Here is a 19,688-nt window from a genome sequence, read left to right on the forward strand (position 1 = left end):
GAGCATATTCTAAGTTCTAATGAAATAAATTTCCTTAAGACAGAAATGCTCCTGCCCACAACTTAACATAGATTTAGAAAGCATCGTTTGTGTGAAATTCAGCTTCTTTTCTCATATCATATCCTGTGAACCATGGATGAAGGCAACAGGCAGATTCCATATTTTTGGAGAGGTGCCCCACTGCAGACTTGATGACGGTCCAGGCATACAGATTAAGTTTCCAGATGTGTGAGTGGCTTGAATATCTTTCAAATGATTGAACACAGTACACTGTCCATGGTGTAAAGCTATATGAAATGGAATGGACATGTAAGGACAATAGTAGGAATGGTGCAGACCAACATCAGTTTATTGGCAGAATTTTAGGAAGTGAATCTCATTTATAAAGGAGGCTCTGTATAGAACATTAGTATGATCCATTCTTGAGTACAGCCCAGGCGTTCGGGATGCCCACCCGGTCGGATTGAAGAAAGACACCAAAGCAGTTCAGTGCTGCTACATTTGTTACCAGTAGGTTTGATGAACACATGAGTGTTACGGAAATGCTTCATGAACTCCAATGGAACCACTGGAGGGAAGACAACGTCCTTTTCATGAAGCACTATTGAGAAATTTTAGGAACAGAAAGGAAATGACTTGTAATGGTACAAGATAACCACTGCCATGTACCATATCCAGTGGCCCGGGTAATATACATGTAGATGTAGAAAAGTGCTTTACAGTTTTCACTTGTGGAAAGGTACATCTCCCTGTTGGTAATAAACAAGGTAACAGTATCCCAGTGGTTGAAGTGGTCACACTACTATTCCATAGTCAAATGTTATTTTTTTATATATGAGGTTGGTACAAAAGTTTGTAGTGCTTTTGTTTTGCGTGGTGGTATTCCTCTGTTGCTATGGGTTTATGTTTCGATTGTCATTTTTTATTTGTAGTTCACTGCTGCTGTTTGAGTTTACATATTATTTTATCATTTGGAGGTAGCATGTTGAGCAGTGAGCAATAGAAAATGGAGAAATCGGATCATTTCCAACATATTCTTCTGTTTGAGTTCAGTAGAGGGGTGACAGCAGCGGAGCAATCCAGAAACATTTGTGCCATGTATAGGAATAATTACATTGGGCAGAGCACGGCGAGAAAATGGTTGTCTCGTTTTAAGGATGTTAGTGACTCTGCACATTCAGGAAGATCTTCACGGTTTGATGAAAATTGTTTAAACACGTTAATCCGCGATGATCCACGTCAGTATACTCGAGAACTGGCAAATATGATGAACTATGATCATTCCACAATTGTCCAACATTTGCATACAATGGGGATGGTTCAAAAATTGGGTGAATAGGTATGGCATCCTCTAAACCAAAATAAAAACAAAATCTGTGGGTGGCCATAGGTGCATCTCTGTTTGCTTATCATCAACTGGCTCATGAACACCGAGTTTTCGTATCCTATTGATGAGAAATGGTGTCGTCATGCTACCATAGTGAACAGAAAAGAATGGTTTACCCCAAGCAAAACAGCAACTCCCCGTACTCCATCCACAAAACATAAAGTTATGCAACTGGTGGAACAGTGGCAGTGTGGTGTATTGCTTCTCCGAGATGTAACGATCGATGCTGACATTTATTGTCAACAATAGAGATGTTCTGCAGACACAATCCAACAACAACGACCAGGAAGACTGTGTGAAGTTATGTCCACATTCTGCTCGACTGATAAAAAACACTATACAGGATTGGATTGGGAAGTCATTCCTCACCCACCTTATTCACCTGATCCTGCACCCTCAAATTTTCATCTTTTCCACTCTCTATCAAATGGTACTGGAATACTCTGTTTCAAATTCTGAAGATGGAGGTGTAAAATACAGGCAGCGAAAGGTATCTCCGATTTGCACAGAAGCCAGATGGCAGTTATAAGAGTCGAGGGACACAAAAAAAGAAGTGATTGAGATGGGAATAAGACAGGATTGTAGCTTATTCCTGATGTTATTCAATCTGTATATGGAGCAAGCAGTAAAGGAAACAAAAGAAAAATTAGGATTAGGAATTAAAATTCATGGGGGTGACATTGTAGTTCTGTCAGGGGCAGCAAAAAACCTGGAAGAGCAACTGAACGGAATGGACCTTACCTTGAAAGGAGGATATAAAATGATCCCCAACAAACGCAAAACGGGAGTAATGGAATCTAGTCGAATTAAATCAGGTGATGCTGAGGGAACTGAATTAGGAAATGAGACATTTAACATAGTAGTAGATGAATCTTGGTAGTTGTGATACAAAATAACTGATGATGGACAAAGTAGAGAGGATATAAAATATAGACTGCCTATGGCAAGGAAAGCATTTCTGAAGAAGAGAAATTTGTTAAGATCGAGTATAGATTTAAGTGTCAGGAAATCCTTTCTGAAAGTATTTGTGTGGAGAGTAGCCATGTATGGAAGTGAAAAATGGTCGATAAATAGTTTAGACAAGAAGAGAATAGAAGCTTTCAAAATGTGGTGCTAAAGAAGGATGCTGGAGATTAGATGGGTAGGTCACATATCTAATGAGGAGGTACTGAATGGAATTGGGGAGAAGGGGAATTTGTGGCACAACTTGACTAGAAGAAGGGCTCAGTTGGTAGGACATGTTCTAAGGCATCAAGGGATCACAAATTTAGTATTGGAGGGAAGTGTGGAGGATAAAAATTGTAGAGGGAGACCAAGAGATGAATACACTAAGCAGATTCAGAATGATGTAGGCTACAGTAGTTACACAGAGATGAAGAGGCTTGCACAAGATAGAGTAGCATGGAGAGCGGCATCAAACCAGTCTCTGAACTGAAGACAGCAACAGAAACATCAAATTACCTTCAACGAGCTTCGTTTCCAGAAGAAAATGCACTCCAAACGTGGCTCGAAGAGTTCTTTGCCCCAAAACCACGTGGTTTACACAGTCGTGGACTCTAAAAGTTATCGCAGCATTGGCAGACCATTGTAAATAGTGAAGGAAGATACAGTATTGCTGACTAAAGGCTCTGTTACACATATGGAAAAATGCTACAAACTTACATATTGACTGAATATATCAAGCTGACACAGTGTGTCTTACATGCCAGACCTATGTCAAGAAGTGACTTCTTTTCTTTAATTACATAATACACTCAACTGTCTCCTAAAACAAGGCAGTAGCAATTTTGAAATCACTAAAATACTGCTAGCTCTTTTGATAGATGTAACCTGTAAATATGAAAGCTTTATGTAGGAGTGCAGCTAGTACGTTGTGCTGTTTATGCATTTTAACCATTTCAACTTACCTGAATGTGTCCGAGCATTCATAAATTTCTTTATTTGCTGAGTTTTCTGAGATGTCTTCCATTTTCGTCATTGCACAGAGATCGTGAATGAATCTCTGAAAATTGAGATGTTTGTAACTTAGCATTTACAGTTACATATTCATTTTATTTATTTCTTATTTATTTATCTGCAGTAAGAAGGCGAAGCCAAGATTTTGGTGTAAAAGCTCATTGTGAGATTGTTTCGTAAATACATTTAAAAATCATTTAACAATGAAATTCTGTTGGTGTTGGCGCTCACAGTATCTCTGTTACCAGTTTATCTCACAGAAATAGCTTATTAACGTTAACTGTTGTCTAAAAAGAGAGACCAAGCAGAAATTAAATCGGAAAAAGACATGCAGAAAAGCAGACATTGATTCCACTCTATAAGAACTCCCTTTGCTTAGTACATGTACATTCATGCAGCTTACAAGAAACATTTAGTGACCCCATGCAGATAGTCTTACCTTTCCATTCTCTGGTGGATCGCCATTGCCGAATGTTGAAGTGACAATGAGTATTAACGTCTCTTGCTCAATATTGTTCATGTCATAGTCATCCATGCAGCATACCTATCAATAGGCGACAAACAAACATGTCACAGCTATAGAGGTGCACCGAAGAACAATGTGTATGACAGATTTTTAGATGTATACCGCTAGAGTATCAAAAGATAAATATAAAAGCCACATACTTAGTTCTTGTACAGTAGTTAAGCATGACTATTCTGTATGGGTTGTGCTCCTTATGATAACAATGAAGATTGGATACTCTATGTAAATATAAAAATTGTTGACGAAAGGCATGTTAATAATACAGTTGCATGCTACGTGATTATAAATGGCCTTTGCGAATCTCCCTCCCAATGAAGAGTATCACCTCATAAATGGAAAGACTTTGAGCTAAACACCCTGCCTGCCTCCCCCCTCCCCCAAAATGAGCCATGGACCTTGCCAAGGTGGGTTAGCTAGAGTGTCTCAACCGTACAAATAGCAAAGGTAACTGTGGAGAGGCCAAACAAAACTTATAGATCCTGAAAAGAGGCAGTCTGCATGTTTGACTGGTGGTGGCATGTTATACCCCTTAAACAGGAAGGGAAGTAGAATTTAAAAAGGGAAATGGGTAGGGTGAAGTCAGACATGATGAGAATTAGTTAAGTGCAGTACCAGCAAGACAAGGACATCTGATTGAATGAGTACAGAGTTACCAATACAAAATCAAATAGGGGCAGTGCAACAGAGAAATAACAATGTATAAGAAAATAGGAATGTAGGTAAGCTACTATGAACAACATAGTGCACACATTATCATAGTCAAGATAGGCATGAAGCCAATAACCACTATAGTAGTACAAACTTATGTTCCAAATTGCCCCACAGATGATGGGAATTAAAACAATGTATTACGAGATAAAAAATTTATTCAGATAATTAATCCAAATGAAAATTTAAATGTGAAGGGGGACAGGAATTCAGTAGATGGAAAAGGAAGAGAAGATAAAATAGTAGTAGAATATGGACCAGAGGAAAGGAATAACAGAGGAAGTCACCTTGTAGTATTTTGCATGGAGCATAATTTAATCATCGCTAACGCTTGGTTTAGGTTCATGTAAGAAGATAGTCCTCCCCCCATGAACCATGAGTCTTGCCATTGGTGGGGAGGCTTGCGTGCCTCAGCAATACAGATGACCGTACCGAAGGTGCAACCACAACAGACAGGTATCTGTTGAGAGGCCAGACAAACATATGGTTCCTGAAGAGGGGCAGCAGCCTTTTCAGTGCAGGGGCAACAGTCTGGATGATTCACTGATCTGACCTTGTAACACTAACCAAAACAGCCTTGCTGTGCTGGTACTGCGAACGGCTGAAAGCAAGGGGAAACTACAGCCGTCATTTTTCCCGAGGGCATGCAACTTTACTGTATGGTTAAATGATAATGGCGTCCTCTTGGTAAAATATTCCGGAGGAAAATAGTACCCCATTCGGATCTCTGGCGGGGACTACTCAAGAGGACGTTGTTATCAGGAGAAAGAAAACTGGCGTTCTACGGATCGGAGCGTGGAATGTCAGATCCCTTAATCGGGCAGGTAGGTTAGAAAATTTGAAAAGGGAAATGGATAGGTTAAAGGTAGATATAGTGGAAATTAGTGAAGTCCGGTTGCAGGAGGAACAAGACTTTTGGTCAGGTGAATACAGGGTTATAAATGCAAAATCAAATAGGGGTAATGCAGGAGTAGGTTTAATAATGAATAAAAAAAATAGGAGTGTGGGTAAGCTACTACAAACAGCATAGTGAACGCATTATTGTGGCCAAGATAGACACGATGCCCATGCCTACTACAGTAGTACAAGTTTATATGCCAACTAGCTCTGCAGATGATGAGGAAATTGATGAAATGTATGATAAGATAAAAGAAATTATTCAGGTAGTGAAGGGAGACGAATATTAAATAGTCATGGGTGACGGGAATTCGAGAGTAGGAAAAGGGAGAGAAGGAAACATAGTAGATGAATATGGATTGGGGTAAGAAATGAAAGAGGAAGCCGTCTGGTAGAATTTTGCACAGAGCATAACTCAATCATAGCTAACATTGGTTCAAGAATCATAAAAGAAGGTTGTATACATGGAATCATCCTGGAGATACTACAAGGTATCATATAGATTATATAATAGTAAGACAGACATTTAGGAACCAGGTTTCAAATTGTAAGACATTTCCAGGCGCAGGTGTGGACTCTGACCACAATCTATTGGTTATGAACTCTAGAGTAAAACTGAATAAACTGCAAAAAGGTGGGAATTTAAGGAGATGGGACCTGGATAAACTGACTAAACCAGAGGTTGTACAGAGTTTCAGAGAGAGCATAAGGGAACAATTGACAGGAATGAGGGAAAGAAGTGCAGTAGAAGAAGAATGGGTAGCACTGAGGGATGAAGTAGTAAAGGCAGCAGAGGATCAAGTAGGTAAAAAGACAAGGGCTAGTAGAAATCCTTGGGTAACAGAAGAAACATTGAATTTAATTGATGAAAGGAGAAAATATAAAAATGCACTAAATGAAGCAGGCAAAAAGGAATACAAACGTCTCGAAAATGAGATCGACAGGAAGTGCAAAATGGCTAAGCAGGGATGGCTAGAGGACAAATGTAAGGATGTAGGTGCTTATCTCACTAGGGGTAAGATAGATACTGCCTACAGGAAAATTGAAGAGACCTTTGGAGAAAATAAAACCACTTGTATGAATATCAAGAGCTCAGATGTAAATCCAGTTCTAAGAAAAGAAGAGAAAGCAGAAAGGTGGAAGGAGTATATAGAGGGTCCATACAAGGGCGATATTCTTGAGGACAAAATTATGGAAATGGAAGAGGATGTAGATGAAGATGAAATGGGAGATATGACACTGCGTGAAGAGTTTGACAGAGCACTGAAAGACCTGAGTCGAAACAAGGCCCCGGGACTAGACAACATTCCATTAGAACTACTGACAGCCTTGGGAGAGCCAGTCCTGACATCTGGTGAGCAAGATGTATGAGACAGGCAAAATACCCTCTGACTTAAAAAAGAATATAATAATTCCAATCCCAAAGAAAGCACGTGTTGACAGATGTGAAAATTACCGAACTATCAGTTTAATAAGTCACAGCTGTAAAATACCAACGCGAATTATTTACAGACGAACGGAAAAACTGGTAGAAGCCTACCTCAGGGAAGATGAGTTTGGATTCCATAGAAATGTTGGAACACGTGAGGCAATACTGACCTTCGACTTACCATAGAAGAAAGATTAATGAAAGGCAAACCTACCTTTCTAGCATTTGTAGATTTAGAGAAAGCTTTTGACAATGTTGACTGGAATACTCTCTTTCAAATTCTGAAGGTGGCAGGGGTAAAATACAGGGAGCGAAAGGCTATTTACAATTTGTACAGAAACCAGGTGGCAGTTATAAAAGTCGAGGGCATGAAAGGGAAGCAGTGGTTGGGAAGGGAGTGAGACAGGGTTGTAGCCTCTCCCTGATGTTATTCAATCTGTATATTGAGCAAGCAGTGAAGGAAACAAAAGAAAAATTCGGAGTAGGTATTAAAATTCTGGAAGAAGAAATAAAAACTTTGAGGTTCGCCGATGGCATTGTAATTCTGTCAGAGACAGCAAAGGACTTGGAAGAGCAGTTGAAGGGAATGAACAGTGTATTGAAAGGAGGATATAAGATGAGCATCAACATAAGCAATGGAATGTAGTAAAATTAAGTCGGGTGATACTGAGGGAATCAGATTAGGAAGCGAGACAGTTGTAGTAGTAAATGAGTTTTGCTATTTAGGGAGCAAAATAAGTGATGATGGTCGAAGTAGAGAGGATGCAAAATGTAGACTGGCAATGGCAAGGAAAGCGTTTCTGAAGAAGAGAAATTTGTTAACATCGAGTATAGATTTAAGTGTCAGGAAGTCGTTTCTGAAAGTATTTGTATGGAGTGTAGCCATGTATGGAAATGAAACATGGATGTATAAATAGTTTGGAGAGGAAGAGAATAGAGGCTTTCGAAATGTGGTGCTACAGAAGAATGCTGAAGATTAGATGGGTACATCATATAACTAATGAGGAGGTACTGAATAGAATTAGGGAGAAGAGGAGTTTGTGGCACAACTTGACAAGAAGAAGGGATCAGTTGGTAGGACATGTTCTGAGGCATCAAGGGATCACAAATTTAGCATTGGAGGGCAGTGTGGAGGGTAAAAAATCGTAGAGGGAGACCAAGAGATGAATACACTAAGCAGATTCAGAAGGATGCAGGTTGCAGTAAGTACTGGGAGATGAAGAAGCTTGCACAGCATAGAGTAGCATGGAGAGCTGCATCAAACGAGTCTCAGGACTGAAGACCACAACAACAACAACAAGAAGATAGTATGCGTGGAGGAGACCTGGAGACACTGGAAGGTTTCACACTGATTGTGTAAAGGTAAGGCATAGAATTTGAAATTCAGTTTTAAACTGTAATACATTTCAAGTGACAGATGTGGACTCTGACCACAATTTGTTGATTATGTACTGTAATGTAAAACTTAAGAAATAGCAAAACGGTTCTAAATTAAGGACATGGGACCTGGATAAATTGAAAGAACCAATAATTATTCAGAGTTTGAGAGGGAGCATTAAGCAATTCTTTACTGAGGCTGTGGAAAGGAATGCAGTAGATGACGAATGAATAACTTTGAGACATTAAATTGTAGGGCAGCAGATGATCAAACAGATACAGAGTCGAGACCTAGTAGAAATCCTTGAGTGGCACATGGAACATTGAATTTGACGAAAGAAGAAAATATAAAAATAAAGCGGGAAAAAACTGATACAGATGTCAAAAAATGAGACTGACAGAAAGTGCTAAATGGCTAGAGGACAAATGCAAGTCTGTAGAAGGATACATATCTAGGGAAAATACATATTCTGAATCTCAGAAAATTAAAAAATCTTGTGACAAAAAGAAGAACTACATGAATATCACATGTTCTGATGCCAAAGCACACAAGACGGAAGAGTGGAAACAATGGGTAGAGGGTCTATAAGGGGAACAAATTTTAGGACATTATTGTAGAAAGAGGAAAGGAAGTAGATGAGATGAGACGAGAGATATGATAATTCGAGAAGAACTTGACAGAGCACTGAAAGATCTAGGTAGTAGACAACATTCCTTCAGAAAAGCTGAGAGAAGATGAAGGCAGCCAGTAGAAAATGCACACACACAAGGACAAGCGTCAGATGGAGAGCCAGGAAGGGCTGCTGTAGATGCAATGGTGTCAGTGCTTCTCATTCACATGGCTGTGCAGAAATCTTGAGCACATTCCAACTTGCATCGCAAGGCTGTATCATTCAAAGGCACCTTGGTTGGCATAATTGTGCAGAACGAGCCAGCATTCAGCCCTGAGAAGTCAGTGGTGTTGACCAAGATCAGACCCCAAACTACTGACCGGCGAGAGGTGGCTGGCTCTGGTGAACGCCAGTGGCTCGGGGCTGGGAAGACCTTAGTTCAACCTTCAATCAATGTAGGTGACTATCGGTCTCATTGATATCGTGGAAGGACATTGGCGGCCTCGAGGCAGAAGCCGGCATTTTTGTGGTTATTGAGTCGATGTTCCACCAGTTCTCCGATAATCTGTGTGACCGGATGGCCAGTACTTATAGTCGCAAAAGGAGGATTTCAGATGCCAAAGTCACATACTAAAGGGCTCTTCGTTATGGTAGAATCGGGCCTGTGATCAGCACGCGGGCGTTACACTCGTTGGAATTCGGAAGTTAACAGGGATCATATACAGCTAGCAAAAGGTTATGTGCAGCGTGTATAGAAACGGGCCTGCAGTTACAGGAGTAGAAGGTCGTGAAAGGAAAGCAGAAGTTAAGAAGGGATTGAGGTAGGGTTGTACCTTATTCCCGAATTTGTTTAATCAATACACTGGCCGAGCAATAAAGGGAAGGAAACAAAAATTTGGAGGAGGAATTAAAGATCAGGGAGAAGAAATAAAAACTTTGAGGTTTGCTGATGATATTGTAATTCTGTCTGAGACAGAAAAGGACTTGGAAGAGTAGTTGAACGAAATAGATAGCATCTCGAAAAGAGGTTACAAGATAGGCATCAATAAAAGGAAATGAAATGCAATGGAGTGTACTCAAAGTAAATCAGGCAATGCTGTGGGATTTAGGTCAGGAAAAGAGACTAAAAGTAATAGATGTGTTTTGGTATTAGCTCAGCAAAATAACTGATGATGGCGTAAGTAGAGAGGATGTAAAAATGAGACTGTCTATGCGAAAGAAAACATTTCTGAAAAGTAAGAATTTATTAACTTCTAGTAGAATACTCTTGTACAGAAGTGAAACCTGGACGAAATAGAAAATTTTAAAATGTGATGGTATAGAATAACACTGAAGATTTGACGAGGAGATCTCATAACTAATGAGGAGATACTGAATCAGAATGGGGAGAGAGAAATTCATGGCACAACTTGACTGAGGGAGGGGATTAGTTAATATTACCTGTTCTGAGGCATTAAGGACTTCTCAGTTTGGTATTAGAGGGCAGAAAGTGTGAGACGTAAATACAGTAGAGAGAAACTAAGGGAGGAATACAGTAAACACGTGAAAAGGCTGTAGGTTGCAGTAGTTATTTTGAGACCAAAAGGCTTGCACAGGATAGACTAGTTTGCAGAGCTGAATCTAACCAGTCTTGGGACTGAAGACATCGGCCGCGGACTGCTGAGCTGAACAACATAAGCTGAAAGTGAAAATGTTGCCAGCTCGTAGCGCACTACTGAAAGTGGAATATATGTGAGTCTCAATTCCAGTGTTGTTAAACTACACCAGCCTTCTTCTTAACTCTGAGGGGATTGTGGTTGGTAGTTTTGTGACAAGCTAAAGCCTTTCATCAAATAAGTGGTCAAATTATCCGATTCATTAATAGTCAGTGTGAAAATCCATCATTTTTTATTTGTTTGCAAATAGGACACTGCTGAATCCCATGAGTCACTGCACCATAACTTGCCGATAGTTTTTCCGTCCGTACTGTGTAATTCAATAGTAGTATAAATCCGTTATTGGACTGTTGCAGTGAGATGCTTTATTACTATTATTACTAATAATAATAATAATAATAATAATATGGATACTTATCTTCGTATTGGGCATACCCATGAAAGTGAAAAGAAGAGAGAGGACGAAAGTTACTAGTGCCACATAGGCTGGCTGTGTAGAAGGTGCTAGGCGTCACATTGGTACACCTTTCCTACGGAGCAATTATAAACTAATTTTACTTACTGTTCCAAGTTATGTACTGAAAGTATCTGGGACTTAACAAATGACAAGTGCACCCAGTCCATTCATCAGGTCATTTCATCTTCTTTTGTTGCCCTAACGCCTCAATTAAAATGATTGGCAAGATAAATGCAATCTTCCCGATTTATCTTAAGGATAACATAAACGATTTCTACAAAATTCGAAACAGAACGCCACAGAATGTATCTAAGTGTCTGTTAGAAACTGTTTGTCAGACTGATACGGCACATTTTGAAGATACTATTCTTCCTTCGTTGTTTTCGTTTCATAATTTCGCCATTGTATAGAATTTAATATTCCAGTAGAGTGTGTAATTCCCAAAATTTGGTGCAGCACATGCTGGAAATAATTCACGTGGCGGAACAGATCGACAAGTAGAGAATTATAATATCATCAGACTGAGTATTGAGTCATAGAGTCCTATCATTTGCGCTATGTCAGTCAGTGTAATAACAAACACAAGACTTGTAACCGGTAGTGTATTTTCTTCAACATTACACTTTAAAGGAGCTGTTACGGAATTCAGTAGCATCCATTGTGGATAAATTTAGCTTAAAGACTATCTCTTAAAAAGATATGTAATACCTGCACGTTGAACACATGGCCAAAAATGTCGCCAAGTTTCTTGGCGAACGTCTCGGACCTGCCAGTCTCTGTGGCGTACAGGATTGTGGCCTTGATGCGCGCTGACAGCACGCGTACAAACAGCTTCGAAGAGAACAGAGCTACCCTGGAATAATAAAAAGAAGAACGATCAGGTAAATGTGTTGCGAGACATTTCTTTTCTTTGGTGATACCCGTTTATCGCGGAGTTCCAACATACGTACTGGGTGGTTATGGAATCTACTAAAGGCAATGACATTAAAATCTTCATGCGTAAGGTTTTTTTTCATTATTGGCTCAGATTGAACTATTTGCGAATCTTCTTACAACACTGAATGGAGACAAACTGTCAGTGATACAGATCCCAGTTGTTCGCTACAAGGGAAGTATACTACAGTTTTTTCCCTATAAATCTTCGAGAAGCATCTAATAACACTTCGAGCAAAGGATGCCCGCAACTTGATGTATGAAAAATTTTTCTCGAATTTAATGAAGGACGACCATATCCTCATTGTACAAGTAAACTTTATTTCATTGTGTGTTGTGTACAATGGCACTGCTACTTTTATTATCTCCCTATATGCCAAACCCAAGATATAAAAACTAGAAAGATATCCAAATCTGGTCGTCGTGTCATCTCTGCCAACGGCGTCATTTGATGCACTATGGACGCACACGGGGTCAGCTCATCTATCCCGGACGTTGAAAGTTTTACAGGCCTTGTAGTCGCTACTTCTCATTCAGATAGCACCACAGTTGGCATCCTGAGGCGAGTGAATCCCGTTCCAGGGCTCTAACCAAGAAAACTCGAACCTAGGTCTTTCGTACACCAGTCAGACACGCTGACGACGTAGCCACGGAGGCTGACATTAGGCCACATCATTGACGTATACTGTCAGTTTCTTGTGACAGGATCCAACAAAAACTTGGCAAAGTTGCTCGATTTCTAGTAAAAGTGAACAGGTGCTTGATACTAGATACTGAACCGCCGTGAACCGGCTTGGGCTTTGCTGATAAAGACGTTTGTAGAGGTTTTGTTTAACTGGCGGGGGCATCTGCAGGCAAAGGGCATGTAAACAAGATTAAGTGCTGTGCATCCACGAGCTTTCTGTCACTGACTCGCATACAGTCGTGATACGATATTATGGTCGTAAACAGAGGCTACCCCAACTTGTATGTTATAGTTGGATAGAAGGAACACCTGCATGCCCGCGTTTCCGTTTTTTCCATTCTGAACAAGAGAGACAGTCTTACCTTCTTCATGCATTTTTCAAGTTGGAAAAGGAAAATGTCTTTTACGTTTACAGTAGAATTTTTCTATTTATTGTATGTTGAAGTCACTTTTACTTTCTTACAAGTTTCCACAGTCTTGTAACTTTTTGGCTTGTGTTTGAGTACCATAATTCGAAATATACCAGAACTGAAATTTATTGTGGATTTGTCCTTCGCACTTTATCTTCAGATCGCATTCGTTTAATGTTTGTTTTATCTCCGTTGGCGTTTTGCACCTGCGTGTTCAAGACATTTATGGGCAATAGGAATAGGATATTTAAACTTCTTTTGTAGTTTCTTGTTGTGTTTGTTTTCCAATTCAAGCACTATGTTTGTTACCTTCTTCCAAAATAATAACTCAACCCTCCATTCTAGCCGGCCGAAGTGGCCGTGCGGTTAAAGGCGCTGCAGTCTGGAACCGCAAGACCGCTACGGTCGCAGGTTCGAATCCTGCCTCGGGCATGGATGTTTGTGATGTCCTTAGGTTAGTTAGGTTTAACTAGTTCTAAGTTCTAGGGGACTAATGACCTCAGCAGTTGAGTCCCATAGTGCTCAGAGCCATTTGAACCCTCCATTCTATTCCCCAGATCGTCCGTTAGTAGGACTGAGTACTACTTTCCGGTTAAAAAAGTTATGCTTTTAAATCAACATTTTAAATGTTTTGAAACTCATTAGACATACGTTTAAATCAGAGTAAAAAAATAAAGTAGTAAATCATGTCAGTGGTATTAATGTACGTATTTAAACCTAACATAGCCCTCTAAAACAGGTTGTTCAGAAAAAAAGCTTAGACTGAGACCTAAACATGAACGCTCAGATATTCATAGAACTGTCTTATATGACAAGATATGGTTTCTATCGAAACAGAAGTTCCGAATGCTGAAAATTTTGAAACATCACGGGTACATCAAGGGTACAAGATATCATCCTATTAGAAAGCAATCCCTAGATGTTCTCTGCTGTAGGAGTTAGAGGAAATAATTCCCTATAAATGTACTGAAAGTTGCTACAGATGTTTTCTACTGTTATGTGAAAAGGATCTATCAGGTTTCAAATGATACTGACAAGGAAACCGTCGAAACAAATCATTGCAGAATACTCCGTTCTGTGCAGACATATAGTGAATGCTAGATAATTCTAGGATGTCAACCGTGGTCACAATCTACTTTAATAAATTTTTCCAGGAGACAAAAAATGTTGATAAATAAAGACACATATAGTAAAGTTAGCGACATAATAAAATACACGGAGAAAACGAGCTGTTCTTTTGTGTATTTACTATTTGATTGACAATCAAATGCACATGTTTTTATAAGCTGGGACGATTGCGTGTGTATTACATGGTTCAACGTTAAGACTTACAGTAGTAAACGCTACATCAATTAAAACTGTGTGGTAGATCGGAATATCGAAAGCGACAGTGTTTTACGAGCTCAACATCTCAGAACTCTGGTCAAAGCAGCTATTATTAATTCTCTACTTTGAGTACCGCACGGCGCATTCCGATGTTCCAGTTGGCGTAGCGTTGGCAATAGAAAGCAAAGATCTGGTTCCGAATTCCGATTCGACACACAGTGCAAATCGACATCCACATCTATACTCTGTAAACCACTTTGAAGTGCACAGCAGAGGGTGCTTCCCAATTATCAGGGCTTTTTCTCGTTCCACTCACGTATGGAGCACGAGAAAAATGTTTAAATTCCTCTTTGCGGGCTGTAATTAATCTAGTCTTGTCCTCACCATCCGCATGGGAGCGATACGCAGAGGGTTTCAGTATTTTCCTAGAGTAATAATTTAAAGCCGGTTCTTCAAACTGTGTAAGTAGGCTTTCAAGGGATAATTTACATCTATCTTCAGGTTTTTCTACATCTCTGTGACATTTTCCCACGGGTCCTATTTGGTGCAGGTCCCACACACTTGAGCGATGTTCTAGGAGAGACCGCACAAGTGATTTTTAAGCAATCTTTTCTGTAGACTAATTGCATTTCCCCAGTATTCTACCAGTAAACCGAAGTCTACCACCTGCTTTATACACGACTAAACGTATGTGATCACTCCATTTCATATCCCTACAAAGTGTTTCATCCACGTAGCTTGTGTAGTAATTAAAGTGCGGCTGCTCACAGAGGTCCAGTGAGGTTACAGTTTATTGTACGGCAGCGAAAATTGGTAGATATTCTAATGCGTGAATGTGGAACCGATTTACGCTGGGAAAAAAATAGTTCCAGGTCTGGCCAACAGATGCAAATCCGGCGCTGTGAATGCAAGGAAGTGGTATAGTAATGTTTTCAGATGTAATGGATTAGGAATGGTATGTGGGCTGAAAAGGTCAAACAATTGAAAAAGGCATAAAATTGCTTTACTATTAGCCGTTGCTTACATACTTTGTTCAATATGAGCACCGGAGACGTAAACGAGATGTTGCATCCGTGAAACGACGTGATTGACAGTTGCTCACAACTGTTCTAGTGGAATCTGCGCAGCTTGTTCCTGTACATTGGTCTTCAGATCAGGTAAAGAACGAACATGTATCTGGTAAACGCGTTCTTTTAGATATCCCCTGAGCCTAAATTCATCGGGATTAAGATCAGGTGATCTTGCAGGCCATGCATCTACGAAACCTGTGCAGATAACACGTTCGAGGATGGCTGCATTAGGCAGATCTTTCACTGGGCGAGCGATATGAAGTGTTGCCCCATTTTTAATGGAGACAGTTGGTCTCCATTCAGTTTCGTTCTTCCAAAGCAGGAATCAAAAGCTGTACAACGAGGTGTCAATAAGGTGCAGACGTCACGGTTCACCTGACAGGTGCTTTGGTATATTCTCTTCAAAGAAGAACGTACCGAGAATGAAGCTGCTTGTGAACCCACACCACACAGTCACATAAGCGAGTGCAGTGGCTCGTTGTGCACAACACGTTGTTTAACAGTGCCCCAAATTCGACAGTTCTATGTACTCACTGTAATGTAAAATGTACCTTGTCACTCCATAGAATATTGCCCGGCCACATGTCATCAACTTCGATCCGTGCTAGAAACTGAAGAGCAAATTCAGAACGTTGCTGCGGATTATGAGGCTTCAGTTGCTGCACCATCACGATCCTGTACAGGACCAGTAAAAACAGACTGTAAATTCCATGCTGGTGACCATCGGATGGAAAATTCTCGTGACACTGCATGAGTACTAGTTCTAACCGGAGCGCGTGCTGCATGGTCACTTGCAGCAACAGCAACCTCGTCAATAGGTCCCACTGGGATAGGACGCCTTCCTCTGCCAGGCACCAGATGAAGCTAACCCGTGTTCTCGAATTTCGTCATCGTGATCATCTTTAAACCGTTTAGTGACATCCAATCTCTTCTCAGAGCTTTCAGTCGACGATACACTGCCGGCCGGTGTGGTCGTGCGGTTCTAATCGCTTCAGTCTGGAACCGCGTGACCGCTACGGTCGCAGGTTCGAATCCTGCCTCGGGCATGGATGTGTGTGATGTCCTTAGGTTAGTTACGTTTAAGTAGTTCTAAGTTCTAGGGGACTGATGACCTCAGCTGTTAAGTCCCATAGTGCTCAGAGCCATTTTTGACGATACACTCTCAGTGAAGCACTGTTTCTGTTTCCATAAAACAGTTTCACTTACAGCAAACGCTCTCTATTCTCGATAGCCATACTGTTAACTCACGTTATGGCTTGTCAAGTGACAGCATGGGTGTCATGCCATCATACAAACAGTGTAGAGCGCCAAATTTATACCAGATAGCCGAAACTGGGGCTTAAGTATTTTCCAGAGTAAATCGGTTCTGCATTAACACATTAGCATATGTACCAAGTTTCGCTCCCATATGATAGTTATAGCCCACACTGGATCTTCGTGAGTAGCTTCACTTTAATTATGTCCACTCGGTATTTATATGAGTTGACTGGTTCCCATTGTGACTCGGCGATACAGCAGTCACAGGACACCATGTTTTCTTATATTGTGAGTTACAGAATTATACATTTTTGAACATTTAAAGCAAGTTGTTAATCTCTGCACCACTTTGAAATATTATCAAAATCTGCCTGAAAATTTATGTAGTTTTTCAGACAGTACTGCGTTATAGATAACCGCAGCATTTGCGAAAATTTGGAGGTTACTGTTAATATTGCCTGGGAGGTCATTAAACACATTATGAACAGCAAGGGCCCCAACAAAGTTAAAGTTGTCTGGGGGACCCCCGAATTTACTGGTACATTTCTGTCGATGACTGTCCATCCAAGGTAACATTCTGCGCCCGCCATACCAAAAAATTCTCAGTTAAGTTATAAATTTCACTTAATACTCCATGCAGTTGTACTATACATAACAAGGGCAGGTAGGTTAATTTTAATGCACAATCAGATGCAGATGAAAGTTTCATACTGAGATACAGTATTGCGCCGTACGCTCTGAAAGTAACGGGAGCTGTTTGCTTGTTCTGAATAAATGGGACTTGGTTTAACACATATGAAAATCGTATTACTTGTGTTATATTACTTTGCTAAAATCTGATACTCATTTTCAGTCAGAAGTGCAGCATGATTCATAGTCATCTTGCCACCTTTACAGAAATTATTAATGGTACTTACTTGTCTAGGTGGACTTACGCTCGCTTTTACAAATGTTAATATTGACATCGTCTGAACTTACCTGGCAATTTGTTTGAAATTAAATCTTCGAGATGGCTTGCTCATTATTCTGTTATAAGCACAACTCTTCCACACGTGTGACTTCCAAGCAGGATCCTGCAACAGTCAAGCACGAGATCAGGCGAATGACTTATAATTGCTCTTGCAACCCAAGAATTCAGTTGCCGATAGATGTCGGCAGAGTCATAAAAAAGACTGGTCTGCTAAACAGAAGGAAGAAACTGAGTTCAGCCATGATGGGTGATTTTGTTGAGCTTGCAGAAACAGATGTGGTAGAAACTGGCGCCTGAAACTTCAGCGCCGATACACTACAAATGATTTACTCAACAGTATTTTGATGGAAAATTACGAACGCACCATTTATCTCACATATGACGTCGCAGTTTTACGATCGGTATACATATAATTTTTCTGCTTATAACTTGGTAGTTCAGGACACTGACGCTGTTAATGAAATTGATGATTAATAGTGCTTCGTAGAATAGCTCTTTCCATGTGCCCTGTACTGTAAGATTATGGATTTGTTTCTCTCTGAAAGAGTTGCGACGCCCCATCTGGCTGTTATATTAGCAATATTACTGAACCAGAGCTTCTAATTATGCCTCTAATGTGACCTCTAGTTAAACCTCTAATATATATTTGACTGACACTCTGAAACTCGGCTGTTCATCAGATGACTGATTCATATACTCGTAAACAGTCATTAAGGAGAGCAACTGAACCTATAGAAGGCTAAAAGGCGCTATGTGTTAAAATCATTTTATCGCACTATCAGAAAAGATAACTACGTTTCAAAACGACCTTGTGAATTACTGAAAAAAGGAAATAACGCATTTCACATTTTACTTGTCACTCAACCTTCCTGATTGCACGGAAGTCCCCACAATATCAGTTAATTGCAACCACTATAAACAAACATGATGAGATACTTCGAAAGCACCGTTCTTTGTGCTGATAATTCACGAACCATCTATATATCTCTCAGTTTTATTGTTACTTAAATAGTGAATTGACGTGGAATTTCTTTTACTTTCTAAAATTTAAGTAACTGTGGAGCATGCTCAAGAAATTATGAAAAATTTCAATTTCTCCGTATAAATAATGTCTATTGTTTGGCCCTGGCTTGTTGAGAGATACGCTCTTATGAGTTTTTGGTTCTCCCTTGACTGGGAAACGAAGTAATTATTGATTTTGTGTGGTTCTTGATACACTGCCGGAAAAAAATAATACTCCCTTTTAGAGGTTTTCAATTCGCTCAAGATTTATTGTTGTAGCAGTGCACATGGAGTACATGAAATGATTACATTTACAGATTAATAGCACAAGCGGTTCTTAGGTACCAGGCACCCATGCTGAAACAGCCATATTAGTCCGTGGCGTAGCCTCCATAGGCAGCAATGCAGGTGCTGACTCTGGCATCTAATCGATCGTACAGATGGCGAATACTACCCAGGGATACGTTATGCCACACCTGCTCGACAGGTTCACGTAGTTCTGCAAGAGTTGTTCGCTGACGAGTCGCATGAGTCACTTATCGTTCCATCATATCCCACAAGTGCTCCATTGGAGACAAGTCTGGAGATCGTGCTGGTCAGGGCAGTTGCTGCACGTCTTGCGGAACACGTTGAGTCTCACAGGCAATGTGTGAACGAGCACTATTTTGTTGGAAAATACATTACCTTCCTGTTGCAAGAACGGCAAAATAACGGGTCTAACAACATTCTGCACGTACCGAGCGCTGGTTAGCGTCCCCTCCAGAAACACCATAGGTGAACGAGGGTTGTAGCTTATCACACCCCAGATCAAAAGGCTGGGGTTGGACAAGTGTGTCCTTGACGAATGCGCTCTACGAGACAGTGCTCACCAGGTCTATGTCGCACGCATAAACAACTATCACTTGCGTGCAGGCAAAATCTTCCTTCATCGCTGAAGACCACGGCGCGCCATTAAGTCTTTCAAGTGATCCTCTGACGCCACCAGTCGAGTTGTGCACGTCGATGCATGAGTGGAAGACGGGCTAGAGGTGT

At 40.4% G+C, this 19,688-nt stretch overlaps 1 protein-coding gene across 1 annotated transcript in view; it reads right to left on the bottom strand.

Moving 5' to 3' along the window:
- Nucleotides 1-19,688, bottom strand: part of LOC124795583 (nitric oxide synthase, salivary gland-like) — a gene marked incomplete at its 5' end in the record, with an annotated part of 162,318 nt that overhangs the window by 125,696 nt on the left and 16,934 nt on the right. The window contains 4 exons of the mRNA XM_047259655.1: nt 3,295-3,389; nt 3,783-3,887; nt 11,712-11,856; nt 17,663-17,757. Of these exons, the coding sequence (XP_047115611.1) occupies nt 3,295-3,389; nt 3,783-3,887; nt 11,712-11,856; nt 17,663-17,757 (440 nt within the window). The remainder of the gene's footprint in view (nt 1-3,294; nt 3,390-3,782; nt 3,888-11,711; nt 11,857-17,662; nt 17,758-19,688) is intronic.

Source organism: Schistocerca piceifrons, chromosome 4 (genome assembly GCF_021461385.2).
Source record: "Schistocerca piceifrons isolate TAMUIC-IGC-003096 chromosome 4, iqSchPice1.1, whole genome shotgun sequence".
Classification (NCBI taxonomy): Eukaryota; Metazoa; Arthropoda; class Insecta; order Orthoptera; family Acrididae; genus Schistocerca; species Schistocerca piceifrons.